Source organism: Quercus robur, chromosome 12, assembly GCF_932294415.1.
Source record: "Quercus robur chromosome 12, dhQueRobu3.1, whole genome shotgun sequence".
Classification (NCBI taxonomy): domain Eukaryota; kingdom Viridiplantae; phylum Streptophyta; class Magnoliopsida; order Fagales; family Fagaceae; genus Quercus; species Quercus robur.
Window position 1 is genome coordinate 7283825 of NC_065545.1, and position 22112 is coordinate 7305936.

Consider the following 22112-nt stretch of genomic DNA (forward strand, 5'->3'; position numbering starts at 1 on the left):
GGGCTGCAAAATCAACAACCTACTCAACATCATTATTAGCAACATGCTCACACTTTTGCTCTTCAATAGAGAGCACCACAACATCCTCATCAATCACAGCAACTGTAGTATTTTTCTCACTATCATTCTTTTCATATTTTCCTTTATTTTGTTCCTTATTTTAATGCCAACAATCTCTTCTTAAGTGACCATTTTTCCCACAATGGAAGCATTCTCTAGTTTCCTTGAATTGAGATATATCCCTTGATTGTAACCTACCATTGAATTTCCGATCATTAGGTCCTCTGCTTCTACCTCTACTCTTGTTCTCCATGACAAAAGCTTGGTCTTGTGCATTGTCTATATTTGCATCTCTCCTGCAAACCTCTTCACTTAAAATCAAATCTTGAATATCGTCATATTTGAGTTTGCTTTTCCCTGCAGAATTACTCACCGCCATTCTCATGGCTTCCCAACTATTTGGTAAAGAAGCCAAAAGTATCAATGCACGAACCTCATCATCAAATTCAATTCCCGCCATGGATAATTGATTTGTGATTGTATTGAACTCATTAAGATGCTGCGCTACAGGAGTGTCTTCTGTCTTCTTCAAATTAAATAACTTCTTCATTAGATACACCTTGTTGTTAACCGACAGCTTTTCATACATGCTAGATAAAGCTTTCATCAAATCCACAGTGGTCTTTTCTTTCACAACATTGTGTGCAACTGATCTTGACAAAGTTAATCGAATAACTCCCAATACCTGTCTATCAAGAAGGTTCCAGTCTTCATCCTTCATAGTTTCCGGTTTCGTCCCCAAAAGAGGTAGATGCAATTTATTTCCATAGAGATAATCTTCAATCTGCATCCTCCAATACGCAAAGTCTGTTCCATCAAATTTCTCAATTCCTGTACCCTTGCCTTCTTCTCCGGCCATCGCTTTCACTCTAACCTTAGCTCAAATACCACTTTTTGAGTCCCAAATAATATTATCACAAATATTAGCAATCACACACAAGAACACAAATATTTATAATAATTCTTGTGTATGTCTCACGACTAAAAAAAATATCTCTCTTATTTTTCTTTTCTCTCACACACACAAATTATCTTTCTCAAATACAACAATTCTTTTTCTTTTCTTTTTTCACTATGCGGCACCCCTTCTTTTTCACTGTGCGGCACCTACCCCTTTCTTTTTCATATGCGGCACACACCCAAAAAAAAAAAAAATCACATATAATCCTTATTTAAATAACCCTAGCCGCCACACCATCCTTGTATCACACAAATACAAAATATACTTGAACTTGGAATACTAGTTAGCCACGGAACAAAAACAAGTCCATATGTGGGCTTTTACTTTGTGGGCTGAACCATGTGCTTTAGGCACCCAACAATTAATGATAAAGGAATGCTGAGCCTATAGTCAAATTTCAAGCCTAGATTCATCTTTTGTCGAGTTAGTTAAGCTTGACGTTGAAAAATCATCTTTCCATTCCAGTACCTTGCTTGCTTGTTGATCATTTGAGATTTCAGAGTGGAAGAGAGAAGGAGACGCACACGTGATGATGATGGAATCTAGTGTGAAAAGGGAAGAAAACGTGGAAGATTACGTGAAGAAGGCAAGGTTAAACTCAACGCTTGCCGCTCTACTCCATGATCCTATACTTGCTGATGTGCCCAAGAATCCAACCTTATCGGACGTGGACACTCTCATCAGCCTCGAATTGGGTAGCGCCATGCGTATCTCCATCCTCAAATTGGATGACACTTCCTTCGGTACTCTCTCTTTCTCCCTCTCAGCTTGGCATTTTGACAAGCATGTGACTGTCAACTAAAAATATTTTAAATTTCATTCTCATTTGGTGGTGATGAAGATGTGGCACTGATGAATTCGGCAACGGTCAAGGATTTGAAGCTTGCAATCAAGAAGAAAGTGAACAATGTGGAGCAATCCAAAATGGGTCATCGTCACATTTCGTGGTAACTTTTTTTGGTTAATTATATAGTACATAAATTGGCAACCTATGAAGCATACCGAGTTACTTGTATAATCTTTGCGATTTTTTTTCTTTTATTTCACTACAATATGATTCATTAAAAGACCCAATCCCAATCCTACCTTTACTGCTTGAGCCAAAGCCCAGTTGATCCCTTGAAACATAAATAATGGGAATTTGCAAATATCACAAGTTTTTCTTAGTACTTGTCAAATTTTGTATTTAGAGCAGCCTATCAACCTCTTTGTTATATTTAATGAATGCTGTCTCTCAGATAGAAAAATGGAGAAAATAAAATGTACAAAGAAATGCTAAAATTAGCTTTTATGGGAAGCATTTTTGTTTCCTTTTTAATCCATATGGAAACTGAAACAACTGGTTCATACTGATGTACTATGTTTGTATGTCACCTATGTGCAGGAAGCATGTTTGGGCAAATTTTTGCCTATCATACAATAAGGAGAAGCTACTTGATGATAACTCTGTGCTTCAGGATTACGGCATACGTAATAATTCTCAGGTTTAGTTCTACACCTTATTAACTTCCAAAAAAAAATTTGCATGGGTACCATTTCTTCAATTTTCCTACCTAGATGTCCTGTTGAAAAATTCTTGTATTTATTATGAAGGCTTGATTTCCATGGATTTCTACTCCATTTTGATGATTTCGTTAAGTATGGGTGCATCTAGTTGTCTTACAATTTTTCTTTCTTTTTTTGACGGGTAAGTTTCACAAACACCCAGTGGATTTGAAACACACGACCTCATCCTCTACCCACACTTGTGGGGGAGGAAGTGCCGTTTAGCTAGTTGACTTACAAAATTTTATGTTTTCATTTTGTCATACATATCCATCAGAACTAAAAATTAGGAATCTGCATTCTTCATTGAGCCATTTTGGAAAGTGGGAGCCCTCCCTAGAAGTGTTGGTAAAGTTAAAACTTTGTTGCTCCAATGAAAACATATAATTTTATCAGGCTTCTTTAATGTTTCACTTTATTTCTATCTTCATAGGCCATGAATAACAGGGTGGGGGTAGTTAAATTTTGTGGAACATCCAAATCCCCTTAATAAGTTCCTCATAATTGGTTCTCTCTTTCATTGTCTTGTATATGTGTATTCATGGAATTGTTCTGATATTATTACTCAAGATATAATGCTTGGGTACTTGTGTAAGTAAATGGCGATATGCTGTGCCAATGTAGGTACACTTCATCCCCTACGTCATGTCAAAGGATTCTCAAAAGCACTCAAGGGGTAGAAAACACCGCTTCTTTCATGGTCTTAACAAGTATGCTTGAAAAATCAATCATGTTGCTTGATCTCATGGTGCTGCACGGGTTCTGGATCTCCTTTGTTTATACTTTTCTATAACTGTAGCCAATCATGCTAATTCTTGTTGTCAAATCCAAAATATAGATAAGCTGTTCGACCTTTTGGTTTTTTTGTGCTGACCAACAATGTAATAATGTAATATAAAACATTGCTTAAGGATGATTAATTTGTTCATCTATTACATGCCAGGAATGATTAAATGAAATCATGAAAGTGAGAGTATTTGAAATTAAAACACTCATGGATGGAGGCATAGAAGATGCTTGATTGTAACTTACCCAAAATTTTACGATTCTTTCAATATTCCTTTGCAAGGGTTCATCGGCTTTGGGCCGTTTTTCCTTTTTGTTGGTAATCAACATATCATATGGGGCCGAATCAGAATTTCAGTTGTGGATGGAAAAAAGCATTAATAAAAAAGATTTTATAGGCAAATGAAATGCAATACTATCACATTTTTTTCTCAGAAGAAGATCCACCTTTATTTGTGTGATATACGTTACATAATTATCAATTGTAAATAAACTAAAAGAAATTACAATAAAATTTGAACTGTGACTATATTAACATAAACATATTATTCTTTGAGCAAAACATTTGAATTTAACCTTTGAACCATTCATAGTTGTTCTGATTTTCATTAATCGTAATCCTGTGTTAGTGATATTGATCACTGCATTAAATTTCTCTACCCACCCCCCCACCACCAAAAAAAAAAAAAAAAAAACCTCTGCAAAAACCTACAAACTTACTTAGTAACCCAAAATTCGCAAATTAACAAAGAAAAACTTACAAAATAATAAATGATACTAAAATATAGAGATGGCAATTAAACCCACACCCGCGGATACCTGCCTCACCTGCCCTTAATGAAATGAGTATACCCGCCCTGTCTGCACTCGCCCCATTTATATATAATTAATAATAAAAAATATTTTTGTATATTTTTATAAGACATACATACGTATTTTTAGTCTCCTAACTTTAAATTTATGATGTTTTTTATATTATATTATTGAATTTATACATTTATGTTTTAATATTTACGTTGTTTATATTTTTTAATTGTTGTATTGTAATGTTTGAATTGTTTTTTTACTTCTTATTGCTTTAATTGTTGTATTGTAATGCTTTAAGGATTTAGCAATTTTTTTTTCTTAGTTTTCTTTTTCTTTTATATATATATATATATATATATAAATAATAAATAAAATAAATAATAAAATAAAAATAAATAAAAAAACTAAGATACAGAAAAACAGTATATGAGACTTTCGAAGACAGAATCTCTAGATAGATGCTAAGATTTGAAAATATTTGACCCAACACTCTAAACATCAAATGTTGTCTTCTTCTCTGATTTATTTTTCTCATTCAATTTCAAATGACATTCTTAACAATACTTCTTGTGGTTCAAGATTAAACTGCATATTTCCAATGGCTTAAAAAAAAAGGGACCAATCACTTTGGAATGCCATGAACTAATTAACAACCCTTTTGAGACCTAATAACAAAATTTTCCAAGTGACTAGTTGGAATTGAAAGAAATTTTTAAAGGTTCAGTAACATCACCTTGCCCAAAAAATTAAATTTTAAAATAAAACTTTGGTGTAGTTTTGATTGTTAAAAGGTTTGTGTTTTGAGTGTGTAGTTGGCCTTTTTGGTTATATCGGGCTAGGCTATCTCCTGCGGTACTGGGCCCAAGTATTCTGAGTAAAGGAGTTGAGACCGGTCCAGCTGCAACTCAATTTGATCCGACTTATGCGCAAACTATGTCTCGTTCGCCAAGAGCGTGCTTACAACAAGCAGAGCTGTTTTAGATGAGTCATGGCAGGTAGATATAATAATAATAATAAGACAAAAGAAAGTACTTTGACTTCTTAATTAAAGTAAATAAATAATCCCTAATCAAGAAAAGATAATCACAGTTTAACAACAATTACTTCTATAAAGAAAGCAAGGGAAATAAGTGGGTAGTATATGGGTTAATCAAAAGAAGAAATGAATCAGATTAAATCTTATCCGCAAGACCAAAATCAGAGAGGGAAGAACGTCTCTTCTCAACGTGAATAATCTCCTAGGGAAATTTTGCCATGAAAATTAATCACTTTGAGGGAAACGGACCTGAATGATTGGTGCATAAGAGAATTCTTTGTTTCTGACAGAGAGCAGGACTTTGAGAGGAAGAGAGGGAATCAACCTATTGGTGCATGCCTGCCACTCTAACTCTCTATCTTTTTCTTTCCTTCTCTTCTAGTATTCCCCTTTCTTATCTTTTTTTCTTTCTTCTCTTTTTCTCAATACTTGTTTTCTATTCCCCGGTTTTTCAAGTTCCTATCCCCTGGTCCTAGTGTCGTCCCCTGTTCACGGCAAGGGCCTCTTTTTATAGTGCCTGCCTTGACCGAATTTTACTATTTTAGCCCTTAACCTCCTTTATCTAGTCTGAGTGTACTTGCCGACCACCACTAGTCCGTCTGTGTCCCACTTTCCATTACCAAACAAAAGAAAATTATTTTGTTTGTTTGTTTGTCTGCCGTGACATCCTTCCCTGCTATGTTGTGGGTGCCTTCTCTCTCCCTATCCCTCATGGCATGCACCTAGTGGTTCCAACTCAACTTTACTTCTTTTGGATGGTATGTCATTTCAGCAGGACACTTCCCCGAAAAGAGTCCGAGCAGGAACCTCAGAATAGGTTTTTATCCTCTCCCCACCGCCAAACCATGCCCTCTTACCTTTGACCCATGACCTCACCATGTCCTGTATTGGTTGAGTACAGGCTGGTGATATTTGGGCCTTGCGCGTGCCTTTCTTCCATGTATATCCAAAATCTATCTACTGCTCATGCGTTCACCATGGTTGGCTTGCACAGTCTGTCGTCCGTTTTTTTACCATTTTCTGGTTTCCCTTTCTTTTATGGCTTGCCCCACTCAGGGGCTGGGCCTTGCTTGACGATGGGCTTTGCCTTTCTTCAGCCCATCCCTTTTTCTGCTACCATCTCCTGCCATACCACTCTATCATTCCTGCTGAGAAGTTGTTTGCCCCAATCCTGCTAGGTCTCTTTGGACCTGCCATTTATTCTTATCCCAGTGGCCCAGTACGACCATTGGTTCTTTTATTACATCACTGGCAGGCTCCTGTGTCCCATTTGTTTTCTCTTGGGCGTCTCTAGCCCATTTGCTTTCCTTGGGCTTCCTTGGCCCTTTTCTTAACTTTGCATTCTCATGGGCTTTTACTGAATTCTTTAGGCTTCCCCGGCCCAATTACATTATCCCTCATCCTTGGGGCTCATGGGCTTGCCATCAACCCTTTACTTTCTTTACTTTCATTACTTTGGGTCTGTCGTGGCTTATTCTCACTTTTCCATATCATATACCACCCATGGTTTGCTCTTTTTTTTTTCTCTCTTTCTAGGCTCCTTTAAGCCCATTTGCCTCCTCAAGGCCCATTTGTTTATCTCATGGGTCTGTGATCCATTATTTTTGCCGCTTGGGCTTAATGGATTTTCTATCCATTTACCAACTCTTTTCTATCCGCGTTGCTGGACTTCTCCTTTCCACTTGGACTTCCAAAATGGCCATCAACAGAGTGATAGAGCAAATCTTCATCTTTCTCTTAATTAGAATGTGCAATCCAAAATCAAGACGACCCAAATATGCAAAATTGATTTCCATTCACAAACAAAATAGATGGATGAGATACCCTACACCAATTTAAGCAAAGCCAAAATACCCAAAACAAAACTACTTCTAACTGAAAAACCTAAATCATAAACAATCGAACCAAAATAATACCCAAATCTAAATAATAATTAACACCTAAATTTGAAACTGTCTTCTCAAAGAAAGATCCTATGAAAATTGGAAGCTGTCAACACCATTAAATAGAAGATACAAAATATATTTTATCATCAAAATTGTGGTGGAACATAATTTTGGGTTTGAGAATTTATGAGAAATATAATCAAACCACTCTTTGAAATCTGCCAACTAACTGTCTGCATCTTCAGCAATAAAAGAAAAGGAAGTCATCATGGAGCATGCTTAAGACACATGAACACAAAGTGCCACCCCTTAACAAAACCACCTAAATGCACACCCAAATGCACATGTTGTCAAAACACCTAAACACACCCACCCAAAGCAGAACAACCACAAACAAAACGGGAATTGAGAAATAGAGAGGAATATGTGAATGGTTTAGAGTTCTTTAAAATACTGACATCATCTCATCATAGTCTATCTAAATCATCTGAAAATTTCCTTGAAATAGATTAATTTGAAAGAAAAAAATAGAGATCCTTGAAATAGATTAATTTGAAAGAAAAAAATAGAGATGAAAGCTGTCGGAAATTTACTTTCTTAATAGTTAATATTACATACATAGTATTGATGACTGGTGCAAGATTATTAATAAGTAGGTTCTAATTGCAAAATTAAGAGTAATATCTTGAATGTTCAGAAAGAAATTGGATCTTTGACTCCACAATATCCTCAAGATAGAGAAGATCATCAAATGGGTGCATTTTTCTACAGACTCCAACTGCATGAAAGAGAACCCTTTTTTCCCTTTCTATTTCTTTCTCATTTCCCCTTTTTCCTTTGTAGAGAGGAAGGAGGAGAGGTCCATGTTTGTTTGGTAGTAATCAACCTTGGTGGCAGATAATCAATATTGAGTAGAACCAAATTCACCATCTGTAATATGAAAAATTAATAAAACAAATGAACAAGCAGACAGAGGAAGCACACTAGTAGCATCTGAGTTGAAAATGAAAAAAGAGTACCTCGATGAGATTAGAACCACAAAGAGACACAACTTGCATAATGCTCAACATGTTGTCTTCTGCTGCGCTCTTTAGATTCTTCCCTTCTCCTTTCATCATGTCCTCTTCTATTACCTCCAATTCTGTAAGAATTTTAAAAATAATAATAATAAAATTATTTTATGATTTCTCAAGTTCCTTTCTTGACTGTTCAAACCACCAATACATAGTAAATAATTACTACTTAAGCTAATAATAATAAAATGTAGCAAATGCAAACAATAAGAACTCAATCGAGCCCCCATTATTTCAGAAAACAAAAATCCAAAGCTTCAAATGAGCAAACTATGATGAGCGAAAAGAAAGAAGTGAAAGGATGGAAATCATATCCATAAAATATAACGTGATCACTCATTTTAGTGCCACTTAGCTCCTATTCTCTTGCAGTACATTTATCAAAATACTGATATGCATCTTTGACTTAAGATTGTTCTTTCAAATAAAGGAAAATAACCTCCAGACACTTTATATACTTTCTCACCAAAGTATCTCTGATGCTGCCAGCACTCAAAGTGTGCAGAAAATTTCAAAAGCATTAAGTGATTATACACCAATTGACGAAGAAGAATTAAGTAAAGAAGAAAGAAATAAAAGGTGCAAGCCATAGTATCTTGCGTGACATCCTGGTACACACATTGACACAGGAGATCCAAAACAAAAGACATGGTCTATTGGTATATGGACTATGGTCTTTGGATTACTGAAATGGCGCTGTCTGACCTCCTTCCCATCCAATTATCACTCTGCCAAAAGTAAATTAGAAATTATATGAAAACCTTGAACTTATTCACACACATTTTCACTCAGTTCTTTGGTATGTTTTGATTTCTTTGTGCATTTTATGGGTAGCTGAAAAGATGGAAAATGCTACAAATTCTATAAAAGAAGACAAAATTGTCACCATTATGAGGACTCCTTAACACAAGGAAAATAAATTTCAATTTATAAATTTGATAGATGTTTAATAGAACATTAGATTTGGAAGATGCAAAAGAGAAGAAATGTATACAAGATTTACTCCACTAGAGCCATTTGATAGTTAATTCGAAAGCTCTTATTTAAATTTACAGCAGAATTGTATAGAAAATTTAAACTGATGGCCTAATAATTGAGAAGCAAGAAAAAAATAAAATCAGCCTAGGTTAAAAACCCGGAATTGAATCACACCGCACAAGGCTGCAGTTCTTATAGGAAACCCAAAAATGTAACCTGGCAAATCACAGATAATCCAGGCTTCTATTATAAAAATATTAAATAAAAAAATAAGCAACTATCTGTTTAAAATAAACGAGTGATTAAGGAGCAAGAAAGAACACAAAGAGAAGAGAATATCAATAAATAAGCTCAAGCAAGTAATTAAGGGAGAAATAAATACCATATCCCCTCCTTTTTCCGGGCTTGGGATCAGCTGCAAACAATTAAGCACAAACACAGGCAAAGTTAAATTAGTTCTATACCTATGATCAAAAGTAAATATAAAATACAACAGCAAAACACTTATAATAAATAATAATTGTCAATATAAATTTTTTAATTAACCCATACTTAATCCCCAAAGCATAACACTAGAAAAGTATTCAACACAAAATCACAAAATGAACATCCCCAGCATATAGACAAGCATAAGGTACACAATGCTCAAATATAAGTCCAGAAAAGGAGGAGCCATCAGCTTAATCACATTTTGTAACTAAGAAAACAATCAGCATATTGTAACAGAATAAAGCAAGAACCTCTTCCCCACACCAATAAGAGGCATTGCCAAATTAACCTGCAAATCGAGTATGAGGCTGCCAACACCATTATACATCTAAATCTCATGACTGTAGGAGAAAATACCAAAAGAGAAAATGGGAGGAAAAGAGAGCTCATCACCAAATCAAACACATTAGCTTCCAAACACCAAAAAATCCAGTTCCTGTAGGCCATAAGTGGAACTGCCAAGCTAAAATACAAACTGGAAACGGGCTGCCAAAACAGGATGATCGAGTTGTGCATTGACAGCAAGAAGCTAACAATAAAAACAAGAAACTAAGACAAAGTTACAAGACTGTATGAAAGCGTGAACCCTCAAAGGTGATGGCCTCGATTTCCCACAATAGCAAACTGAATATACACACAATCCAAGAAGCACTTCAGGACAAGTGTAAATCACAAGAATATTTACAAGCAAAAAAAGAGAGGAGTCATCTACACTGCATTTGTTAAAACACTGCATTTGTTGTTGAATCATAACCCCAGCCCCAATGCAGCCTGATAATACATTTAATCTAAGCTCCATAAATAAATAAATAATAAGGAGATTACAAAAAAATTAAAAAATTTAAAAAAAAAAAAAAAAAAAGTAATTAAGGGAAAAATGAATATTATATCAAGAGAAACAAAAAGTTTACCATAAATAATTATGGTCAACATAAAATTTTGTTAGTACTAATTTAAAAAATACAATGATTCTCAAGCAAACAAAATAAGAGGACAGAATATAAGAGAAAATCAACAACCCTGAAAAGTCAAGTAGTTCAGGGAGAAGTGAATACTATATTTATGTCAAAAGAACATAAAATATATAAAAAGTAAATGTAAGATAACTAAAGTCAACATAAAATTTAAAAATTATTAATTTTTTAAGAGACTTGCTGACTAAATTTTTTTAATCAAATACTTCTAAAGCTCGCACTTTAAGGAAGGAGAATATTTACATTCATGAGGTTTTCTAAAGTAAAAACCACTCAGAAACCAATTCGAGGAAATGCAATTTGCAGGCTGACACGCTAAAAGAAACACACACAAGCACAAACATTATAATTTCACAATTTGGGAAGGAAAAAGAAATCAGGATCAGGGGAAACAGTATATCATACAACCCTTGTATCCCCCCACACAGTAATAACTTCAAAACCATATCTCACCAATACAAAAGACATAAGGAAGCATAAACCTATACTTTTAAGTCATTTAAAGAGCAGATATGTTTAAAGCAAACTACTGTTATCTTCCACAACTGCCCAAAAACAATAAATCACCATATCGACCAAAGCTCCAAAAACCATAAGAGGTTTTAATGTATAATGAATTAATCAATTATCTTAAATTTTAAAAAGTTGTAATAAGTTCAAGTAGATGGCAGTAACAAAATGCTGAGCAGTGCTGGAATCAGTTAAGACTGCAGAAATGCAGCTTGAAATACACACAATAAAAGAATTGGCCACAAAACAATAAGGGAAAGGAAAATTTATTTATTTGTTCCACTAAAGAAGACAAATCAGATCAATCTATAAAACCAACTTTGCAGAAACAAACACCTTAAAACTGCCAGGTACCAAAATCACTAAAATAAACTAAAATGGAATAGGATCATGTTCAAGGGAAAAAAATTCAAATACTTAAAAACAAAAGATGAAAAGGCACAATAAAGACTTAAAATGTTACAAATATTCTGTTACTCAAGTAGATAGTTGTGAAATCTTCAGATTAATAACAAACTTGGTTCAACATGGGATGCATCTGGCTCACTCCCATTCAGTAACAAGGATATCAATCAAGAAAATTTATGATATCCAGAGGCAAATGTTAAATCCATGTAATTCCAAAAAAGCTTTATAATCCACTTGGAAAACCGAAGCCTAGAATGATTGTTGGAGAGAAAAACGAAAACAGAAGGTAAAGAGAGCTTATTGCCATCAACTCCACTACTTAAGCTGCCCAAAAGGGGAAAAAAGATCCAACTTCCTGTAACCAATAAGTAGCAATGCCTGATTAAAATCCAAATAAGATACAGGGCAAGTATCACTAAAAGCAGAGATTAACAACGGAAACAAGATACTAAGAAAAATGCACAAATACTGAATGAAAGTGCAATCCCTCAGTGGTGCAGGAATTAATTTCCCCCAAGAGCAAACTGTAAAATACATGCATTCCAAAGCTAAAATTCAGAACAACTCTAAATTATAAAAATTAATTTTTTAAAGAGGAAAGAAAAAAACAAAGAGCAACACCACTCAAAACACAAAATCATGTATGATTGAAAAGAAACAAAATCAAATTAGCCTTAATTCACATGCGTCACATCATACCCATACAAATAGATAAATCCGGATAATGATTGTGAAAGAACTATATATTTCAAAAGAAATTAAAACAAGGCAAAAGTTTTTAATTTCTCATGATTGCAAAAGAGAATATTGAAAGTAGAAGGAAAAGAGATTATCACCAATACAAACTTGCCTGCTTAAGCTGCCAAGTGGAGAAAAAAAAATTCCAGTTCCTGTAGACATATAAGGAATAGATTTTTAACATGCACAAAGAACCACATAAGTTGCAAAACAACAAATGAAAGAACTACTATATTTCAAAGAATGCAACAAATATAAAGATAAATGCTTCTAACTCAGAAAGCCTAGCTCTTCTCTGTCGTCAGATATTGAGGGACAAGGAATTCATTAGCAATAATCCAAGTAAACAAATTACAATGGATACCAACGTAAATCCCAGAAAGCCCAACAAATGCGAGGAGAAGAGAAAGCAAAAGCATTCCCTCATCAACCATATTCAGGTCGCACTACAATAATAATTCTGGCCTGCGCCAATACGAGGCATTGCCAGATTAAGCTATGAATTCATTATTGAGGTTGCCAACACATAATGACCAAAAATAATATAATATAGCAATACAAAGGGAGAAGAACTGCAATAGAAATTTCAAACCCTCACTTTGCAAGACTCAGAATTATAATCCTTCTCGAAAATGAAACCTAGGAAATTCAGTCACAAACCCAAGTAATAGACAGAATTAAAACAACAAAAATGTATCCTTAAAATTCTTATGCTTGAAGCAGAGAAAAACAAAAGGCAAGAAAAAAGTTTATCACCAAATAAAACTCAGCTGCTTAAGCTGTAAAGCACCCAAAAATATTCTAGTTTCCTGCATACAAACAATGTGACAATACAAACTAGAAACATAGCTGCTAACATAATATAACCAGGTTCCACGAAAAGCAAGAAAACATCAATAGAAAAACGACAAGAAGAATGATGTACAAGTGCCACATGAAAGCTCAAACCCTTCGTGGTGCTGGCATTTAGGATGCACAAACACTTCATTTAGGGTGCCGTACCTATATCGTACCCGTGTCATACCGGTGTCATACTTCCCGTTTCATGTTATAATTTTTCAAAAATTGCTCGTGTCGCTATGTCAAATCTGTACCCATGTCTGTGTCCATGCATTCTAGGCTGGCATTGACCTCCTACATGAGCAAACTGAAAAACATAGAATTCCAACTACATAGTTTAGGACAACTTTAAATTATAATATTCTTTTTAAGGAAAAAAAAATATAAAAATAATAAAGAGCAACACTATTCAAAAGCATGTTTCATCGAGAAGCAACAAAACAAGACCAACCCTAGCTAAAGTACCGCAAATGCATCACCACTTAAATTAAACAAAACCTGACAATGCAGACTAGGAAGACATCCAATCTCCACTAATAAAAATGTAGATTAAAATAATAAGTGTCATTATTATTGTTACTATTATTTTAAAAAAAGACTACAAAGAAAGAAAAGAAAATATATAATAGAAAACCAAAAATCTCTGGAGGGTCAAGCAAGTAATTAAGGGACTATTAGGATCAAAAACTAAAACTAAAACACAACAACAATAGAAGCCTATTCTCAATCCAAAGTCAGTCAAACAAATTGTTATTCTAACTGATAAATGTCTTACTCCAATACTTAAAACTTCAAATTAAAGGAAAAGAATAATGAAATCAAGACAATAAGAGAGCTTATTATTGCCTGAGGTCCCCCATTAAATTGTCACTCAATTTGATATACCGCATCCAATTTTTAAGCACAAGAATTGGGGTGACGGAGACATGAGCCCCAAACTATCTCCCCACACAGTCCAACTATACAAACTACATTCATAGAAGTTGGACTGTGTATTTTGGGGCAGAAATGAAGTTGCAAGCCAACAAACAAAAGAAACATTCAAGCAGAAACATTATTCTTCACATATTGGGGAGAAAATAGTGAGATCAATTAATAAAAAGAGATTATTGCCTTAGGTCTTCATATAAAGATTCTACGCACTTTGTTGCACAAGTAAATCACCATTTCCAGTCCTGTAGACACATCAAGATTGTAAATCACAATTTCCCTTTCTGTAGATACATTAAGATTCAAGACTTACTAACAACAAATAGCAAGACATAATAAAACTCCAGTTGCAGGCTGACAAAAAATGACAATTGATGAAGAAATAGACAACAAATAGCAAGACTTCAATTAACAAAAATGAAGCTACAGGCTAACAAACTAAAAAAACACACAAGCAGAAACATTATTATTCAACTATTATGAAGAGAATAATGAAATCAATTGATAAAGAGAGATTATTTCCTTAGGTCCTCATCAAACTCCATCCCAAGTAGACATACCATACCTACAATATTAAACTGACTGATTTAGGGGTAACAAAATCATAAAAACCCTCATATCCCAAAGCATAATTCAACAATACATGAGAAGACTACATAACTTTGAAACCCTACCAAATCACCTATAGAGTGAGTATAAGGAAGCACAAACCTAAACTTCTCTGGTATTTAGAGAACAGCCATGTTTAAAGCATGCAGATCTTGTCTTATATGGCTGCCAATGACAACAAATCACCATTGACTAAACCAAAAAATATCATATGAGGTTGTCAAATTTAACTTGCAAATCTTAAGAAATTCTAAAATGTTGTGATGAGTACAAATGGAACCAGGAAAAACATGTTGAGATTGCTAGAATTAGTTAGAACCACACAAATGAAGTCTAAAATGCCCACAATAGAAGCACCAATTGTCATTGAAAAAGAGAATATCAATTTCTAAATCCCTAGTAACCAGCCAGCTCACAGTAAAAGGAAAAAAAAAGTTTAAAAGAGAAGCATAAACCTATACTTTTAGGGCATTTAAAGAGCAGACATGTTTAAAACAAAGCTACTGCTATCTTCCATGACTGCCCAAAGACAATAATCACCATATCTACCAAAGCTCCAAAAACCATAAGAGTTTTTAATGTATAACGAATTAATCAATTATCTTAAATTCTAAAAAGTTGTAATAAGTTCAAATAGATGGCAGTAACAAACATGCTGAGCAGTGCTGTAATCAGTTAATACTGCAGAAATGCAGCCTGAAATACACAGAATACAAGAATCAGCCACCCACCAACAAGGGAAAGGAAAATTTAATTATTTGTGCCACTAAAGAAGACAAACCAGATCAATCTATAAAACCAAATTTGCAGCAACAAACACCTTAAAAACTGAAAAGTACCAAAATCACTAAAATAAATTAAAATGAAATAGGATCATGTTCAAGGAAAAAAATTCAAATACTTGTAAACAAAAGGTGAAAAGGTACAGGAAAGACCTAAGATTCTGTTGCTCAAGTAGATAGTTGTGAAATCTTCAAACTAATAACAAACATGGTTCAACATGGGATGCATCTGGCTCACTCACATTCAGTAACGAGGGCATCAATCAAAAAAATCTATGATATCCAGAGACAAAAGTTAAATCCATGTAATTCCAAGAAACCCTTATAATCCAATTGGAAACAAAAGCCTAGAAAACAAATTGTAGGCCTAAATATTAGAAAGAATTAAATAAAGAAGAAGTTATTCCCTATAATTCTAACGATTGTAGGAGAGAACAACGAAAACAGGAGGAAAGGAGAGCTTATTGCCAAATCAAATCCACTTACTTAATCTGCCCAAAGGAGGAAAAAAATCCAACTTCCTGTAACCAATAAGTAGCAATGCCAGATTAAAATCCAAATTAGATATGGAGCAAGTATCAATAAAAGCAGAGAATAGCAACAGAAAAAAGACACTAAGACAAATGCACAAGCACTGAATGAAAGTACAATCACTCAGTGGTGCAGGCATTAATCTCCCACAAGAGCAAATTGAAAATGCATGCATTGCATCAAGACCCATACAAAAAGATAAATCCAGATAATGCAGACTGACAATACACAGAATCCAGTCTCAAATTAAAAGAATACAAATTGAAATATGTCCTAAAAAGAGAGTCAAAGATAACCAAGAATAAAGAGTCAAGCAAGTAGTTATAGAGAAAAGCATCAATAATTTCTAAATGAAAATAAATCACAATACTGAACAAGCTCAAAAATACATAGGTTGTAATTTAACAAATTGATGATATTAATTTCTGAAAAGTAGTATTAAGTCAAGTTGATGGCAATAGAAAACGGAAGCAGAACAAAAATGCTGGCAGCACTGGAGCTGGTTGAAACCGGAAAAATGCAGCCAAAATATACACAATCCACAAATTGCCATTTCCATGGTGAATTTTAATATTTTAAACACATAACCAGCCAGCTAACACTACGCTCTGTTTGTTTCAACAATGATGTTTTCTAGAAAATTAGTCATTTTCCAAGAATTATTTTCAATAAAACTATTTCATTTCTCAATGTTTGGTAGTAACTTTAAATGAGTTGAAAAATAACCTCCTAACTTCCCTTATTTAGTTTGCTGTGAGATAAAGTTGTTTTCCAAAAAAAATTAGTGGAAAACAATCTCTAAAAATAAGTTATACTTTTTATGTTGATCAAAGATAGTTTTCCTTTGACTTATCTTTTTTTATGCTACCAAACATTGGAAAACACAGAAAACTATCTTTACACAAGATTTTCCATCGAAACAAATGGAGCGTTACGCAAATAAAGACTGAAATACACACAATGCAAGCACCAATTTTCATTTACAAAGTAAATTTTAATTTTTTAGAACAATAATTACCATATTTATCCTCCTATACAAGACAGCCAAACTGACCTAGAATTTGCTGCAACTAATGGCTTGAAAAGTAGCCAAACACCAAAATATATAAAACAAATTGAACAACCAGGAATAGAAAAACACATTCGAGGAATAGTATATCAAAAGATATATAAGAGAAGAGTGAAGCTGAGAGAATAAAAGGAGTTTTTCCATTGTCAAATTCAATTATACAGCCCAAGCACAATTTTTGAAGTAAGACATTTACAAAAACTATGTTGCTCAAGTACAAGAAAGCCCAAATGACAATTTCCCCTCCAGCATTTTTTTTTTTTTTTTTGATAAGTACAATTTCCCCTCCAGCATACATATCAAGTTTAAATAATCAAACATTGTCTTGACATACAAACAATTGTAGGAGCTAGGAAAGTACTCGTCGCAAAACCATAAAACAAACATCTAGGGACAAAATCAGGAGAAGCAGGTTCTTAAATTGGAGGGCAAGCTTAGTTCATGGCAAAAGTGTCCGATTTCAAGCATTCCCCTACCACATCACCAGCTTATAAAGAAGTCATGATAGCATCTGCTCACTCACTTTCTATGACTTGGAAATCAATCAGCAACATATACAAATTTCTTTTCTTTTCTTTTTTTCTTTTTGATAAGTAAGAAAGAAGTATATTCAATAAGCTACCTCATGAAAACAGAGGCAGAACAGAGAATACAGAGAAAGAAACAAACAGAAGAAAGAAAAGAGAACAAGAAAACAAACATAAAACAACAAAGAACTAATTACAAAGGAGAGAACAAAGGAACAAAGGGAGAGAATCACTAGAGAACATACATAAATTTCATAAATAATGATGCAAAATTCAAAGACATAAGTTAAAAGCATTTAATTCACAGAAAGCCCAACTAATGCCAATCACAGGACAAACCAATGACTAGACTAATTCTCCCCTGGCAACAACAGTATCAGCGTCAATCTACCTGCCCCACACAAATAAGAGAAATAACCACATTCAAATACAAGTTAACATGCTAATCTTACGAATTATGGTGCAAATCCAAAGACACATGGTTAAAAACATTTAATTCCTAGAAAGCCCAACAGGGCAAAGCTTATTCGATATTTTTCTACTCCAGCAACCATGGTCGGGTCACAATCACCACCACCAATCTACCTGCATTACTGCATTTGAACCAAGACAGAATCAAGATTGCAGTACAAAGGGAAAAGAATTCAATGTAAGTTCAAACCATAACCAAATGAGACTAGGATTGTAAGAGAGAATAATTGAAAGTGGGAAGAAAAGAAATATCATCGACAAATCAAACTCCACCAAAAATGAAAATGAAAAAAAAAAAAAAAAAAAAAAATCTGCTTCCTGTGCACATTACTAGCTTCTCAATTCGGATTGCAATTTTAACATACGTTACTAGCTTCTCAATTTGGGATAGCATGTCGTGTTGTGTTGTGTCGAGATAGGGGTACTAGACTAAATGCCTCAACTCAAATTCAACCCATTTAATAATTGTGTCATGACTCTTCAAGCCTAACCTGGCTTGTTAATGAAGCAAGTTAACATGACTCGACCCACTTGACACGTTTAATAAATAGGTCATATTGGGTTGACACGAACATGACACAACTCATTTCAACCTGCTTAATATTAAATATAACATTCATATAGAAATAAGTTCTTTACATTCCGAAAGTAATGCATACACTTCAAGTCTTCAACCCACATTCAAAATAACATAATTCAAAAAAAATATAACATTCATCTAAAAATAAAATCTTTACACTCCAAAAAAAGTGCATGCACTTCAACCCAAATTTAAAATAACATAGTTCAACAAACAGAATTTGTCAAATGCTAAATATCAATATTGAAAGAGTCAGTGTAAACAGTATACTGGTCATGACTAGGGTTTATAAAGTATTAGTTTACAATTGTATCGCTTGTAAGTTTTTGTAATTACTTATTTTTCTTTTTAAGTTTAAAATATAGGTTAGATATAAAAGATATTTGACCAATCCAAAATAAGATGAATATTTATTTGTTATACTATGAGTTAAATGGGCTGTGTTAAATGAGTTATTTTGGGTTAACACAACTAAATTAGTGTGTCAAACGTATCTATTACGGATCACGCAGATTGACTCGCTTATGACAGATTTCTTATCAAGTCACTTTCGGGTCAACCCATTTATCACCCAAACCCGCCAAGGCCTAACCCTAACACTAACCCACAAAATCCTATATTGCGTTCGGGTCATGTTTACAAGTTGGGTCAAACATTGACACCCCTAAGTCATACACTCCAAATTGCAGAAATTGCCAAAAAATAAAAAAACAATTAGAAAACTCTTCTCTACAAGAGAAATACTTTCCTTTCCTGACATTTAGAGCAATAATATTTAAAGAATGCAACTCAGAATTGCAGAATTACTGAACGATATAGCAAGAAATCAAACAAAACTATTACTTAGCGGTAAAGCAAGAAATTTTTTTTTTTGACAAGTAATAAAGATATATATTCAAGAACACTACCTTATGCAAAAAAACATAAGGCAGAGAGAAAAAGTACAAAGGGAAAGAGAGAGAAAAAAGAAAAAAGGAAGGAAAAGATACTAATTACACAGGAGGGAGCTAAGGAACAAAGGGAGAGAATCACTAGAGGCGAGTTCCCAAACCCTAGACCAGTCAAATAGAGAGCCATTGAAAGAAGTCAATAGCTGGTCATCTGAACTTTCCATGTCCTCAAACATCCTCCTATTTCGCTCCCTCCAAAGACACCACATCAAGCATGATGGAGCTAAATTCCAAATGCTAGACACATGCTTTCCAAGCCAATTCCACCAACCAAATAGAGCATCCGCAACCGATCTTGGCAAGACCCAAGAAATCCCAAAAGATCTAAACACCAAACTCCACAAGTAACAAATGATCCACCGTCTCCCCATTACAACGGCACATGATACACCAATCAACAAAAACCATCCATCTACCCCTCAAATTTTCACCTATAAGGATCCTATCCCATACAGCAGTTCACACAAAGAAGGAAACAAGCCGAGGAGCCTTAACCTTCCATACACCTTTCTAAGGAAAAATAATGGGCAAGGGGCTTCTCAACTTATTGTAAAACGAACAGATATCAAAATTCTCATTCTTTGTCAACTTTCATCACATACAATTTCCATTCTCAGTGGGAGGAAGATTAGAACCCAAAGTACGGAGAAATTCATCCACACCACCGATTTCCCAATCATTTGGTCTCCGAGTAAAATGAACATTCCAGCTTCTCTGTTCCTCTATCCCCAACCGTTCAAGAGAAGAGGCCACTGATGCCTCTTTATTGGAAGCAATCCCAAACACACTCGAAAATGTCAATTGAAGTGGAGAATCCCCACACCATTGATCTGTCCAAAGCTTAACTCTATCTCCCACCCCTACCACAAAGCGAATATTTTTGCTAAAATCCTCCCACCCATGCGGATACTCCTCCACAAGCCACACCCATGTACCCCTCTACCTAGCTTGGAAGTCCATACCCCCCATTCTTCCCCAAACTTGAGAGCTACAACCCTTCTCCAAAGTCTTGTCTCCTCAATCCCAAACTGCCATAACCACTTCCCTAGTAAGGCTTTATTAAAAGTAGTTAATTTCCTTACTCCTAACCCCATTTTTCAAAGGTGCACACACCTTGTCCCATCCCACCAAATGTGTCTTGGAGTCCCCCCACAAGAAATCCCTTTGCAACCTCTCAATTTTATTGGCCACATGCGTCAAGATGGTAAAAAGAGAAATAATAAGTGGGGAGACTAGATAATGTGCTTTTAAGCAACGTTAGTCTTCCACCTTTTGACAAATACATTTTCTTCCAACCGGCCAACTTACGCTCAATTTTCTCCAAGATAGGATTTCAAACAGTAGGGGACTTGTGTGATGCCCCCAATGGCATACCAAGATAGGACATAGGCAAAGACCAATCCGGCATCCCAAAATCTCTGCCAAGACATGGACATTAGGAACCTCCCCAGTGGGAACCATCTCACTCTTCAGCGTATTAACCTTTAAACCTGTCATTGCCTGGAAACAAAGAAGAAGCATCCAAACATGTAGAATCTACTCCTCATCTACATCACAAAACAGAATCGTATCATCCACAAACAAAAGATGCGAGACACATACCCCTCCACCCCGTCTACCATCAGCCCTAAAGCCTCAGAGCAAACCAGCCCCTTTAGCTCTTTTCATAATCTTACTGAAGACCTCCATCATAACTAGAAACAACATGGGAGATAGCGGGTCCCCTTGTCTCAATCCCCTCGAACTCTCAAAAAAATTAGCTGGAGACCCATTAAACAAGACCGAGAATTTGACAGTAGATATGCAAGTGCGGATCCACCTACACCACCTCACCCCAAATCCCATTCTTTTCAACAGATCAAGTAGAGCCTCCCAGTTCACATGATCATAGGCTTTCTCAATATCTAATTTACAAATAACCCCCGGAATCTTACTCTTCACCCTATTATCAACACACTCATTAGGAATAAGAACTGAATCAAGTATCTGTCTACCACCCACAAAACTATTCTAAGACTCAGATATCAGCTAATCCAAAACCTCTTTCAGGCGGTTTGCCAACACCTTGGCCAAAATCTTGTAGACACTCCCCCACCAAACTAATAGGTCTAAAATCTCGAATATTGGATGCACCATTCTTCTTAGGGACTAAGGCTATAAAAGTTACATTAAGAGATTTTTCAAAATTACTGTATAGATAAAACTCTTCAAACGCAGCTAAAACATCTCTTTCCACAACTCCCCAACAATGGTGAAAGAAAGCCAAAGAGAAACCATCAGGACCTAGGGTTTTATCTCCTTCCAACTCTTTGACAACTCGAAGAACCTCCTGTTCAAATCTCTGTTCAAGCCAGTCCCTCTCCAACCCCTCTATCTAATCAAACTCCAAATCTTCCACAAAAGGCCTCAACTCCTCCGTCTCTTTGTACAAGTTTTTATAAAACTGTACAGCTTGGTCTGCTATCTCAGATTCGTCCTCATAGATAACCCCATTCACCTCCAACATACTAAAATAATTATACCTTCTCCGAGAATTGGCCACCTTGTGAAAGAATTTGGTATTGTTATCTCC

The 22112-nt window shown here is 34.9% G+C and overlaps 1 protein-coding gene across 2 annotated transcripts; it reads left to right on the forward strand.

Annotated features, from left to right (window-relative positions):
- The first annotated feature begins 1294 nt into the window (after positions 1-1294).
- On the forward strand, positions 1295-3525 carry LOC126709813 (U11/U12 small nuclear ribonucleoprotein 25 kDa protein). 2 transcript variants are annotated; one of them, XM_050410157.1, is made up of 4 exons: positions 1295-1764; positions 1863-1968; positions 2406-2505; positions 3137-3284. In XM_050410157.1, exons 1-4 carry the CDS (start codon positions 1551-1553, stop codon positions 3140-3142), a joined length of 426 nt encoding a protein of 141 aa, XP_050266114.1. In that variant the 5' UTR covers positions 1295-1550; the 3' UTR covers positions 3143-3284. The 2 variants fall into 2 exon arrangements, with proteins under 2 accessions (XP_050266114.1, XP_050266113.1); XM_050410156.1 differs by having other exon boundaries at positions 1297-1764; positions 3191-3525.
- The last annotated feature ends 18587 nt before the right edge of the window (positions 3526-22112 follow it).

What these genes read in the sequence shown, in the direction of transcription:
- LOC126709813 (XM_050410156.1), top strand. Translation starts at nt 1,551, where the DNA reads ATGATGATGGAATCTAGTGTGAAAAGGGAAGAAAACGTGGAAGATTAC. An exon ending in ATTGGATGACACTTCCTTCG is followed by an intron (nt 1,765 to 1,862) that starts GTACTCTCTCTT and finishes GTGGTGATGAAG; the next exon opens with ATGTGGCACTGATGAATTCG. An exon ending in GCATACGTAATAATTCTCAG is followed by an intron (nt 2,506 to 3,190) that starts GTTTAGTTCTAC and finishes GTGCCAATGTAG; the next exon opens with GTACACTTCATCCCCTACGT.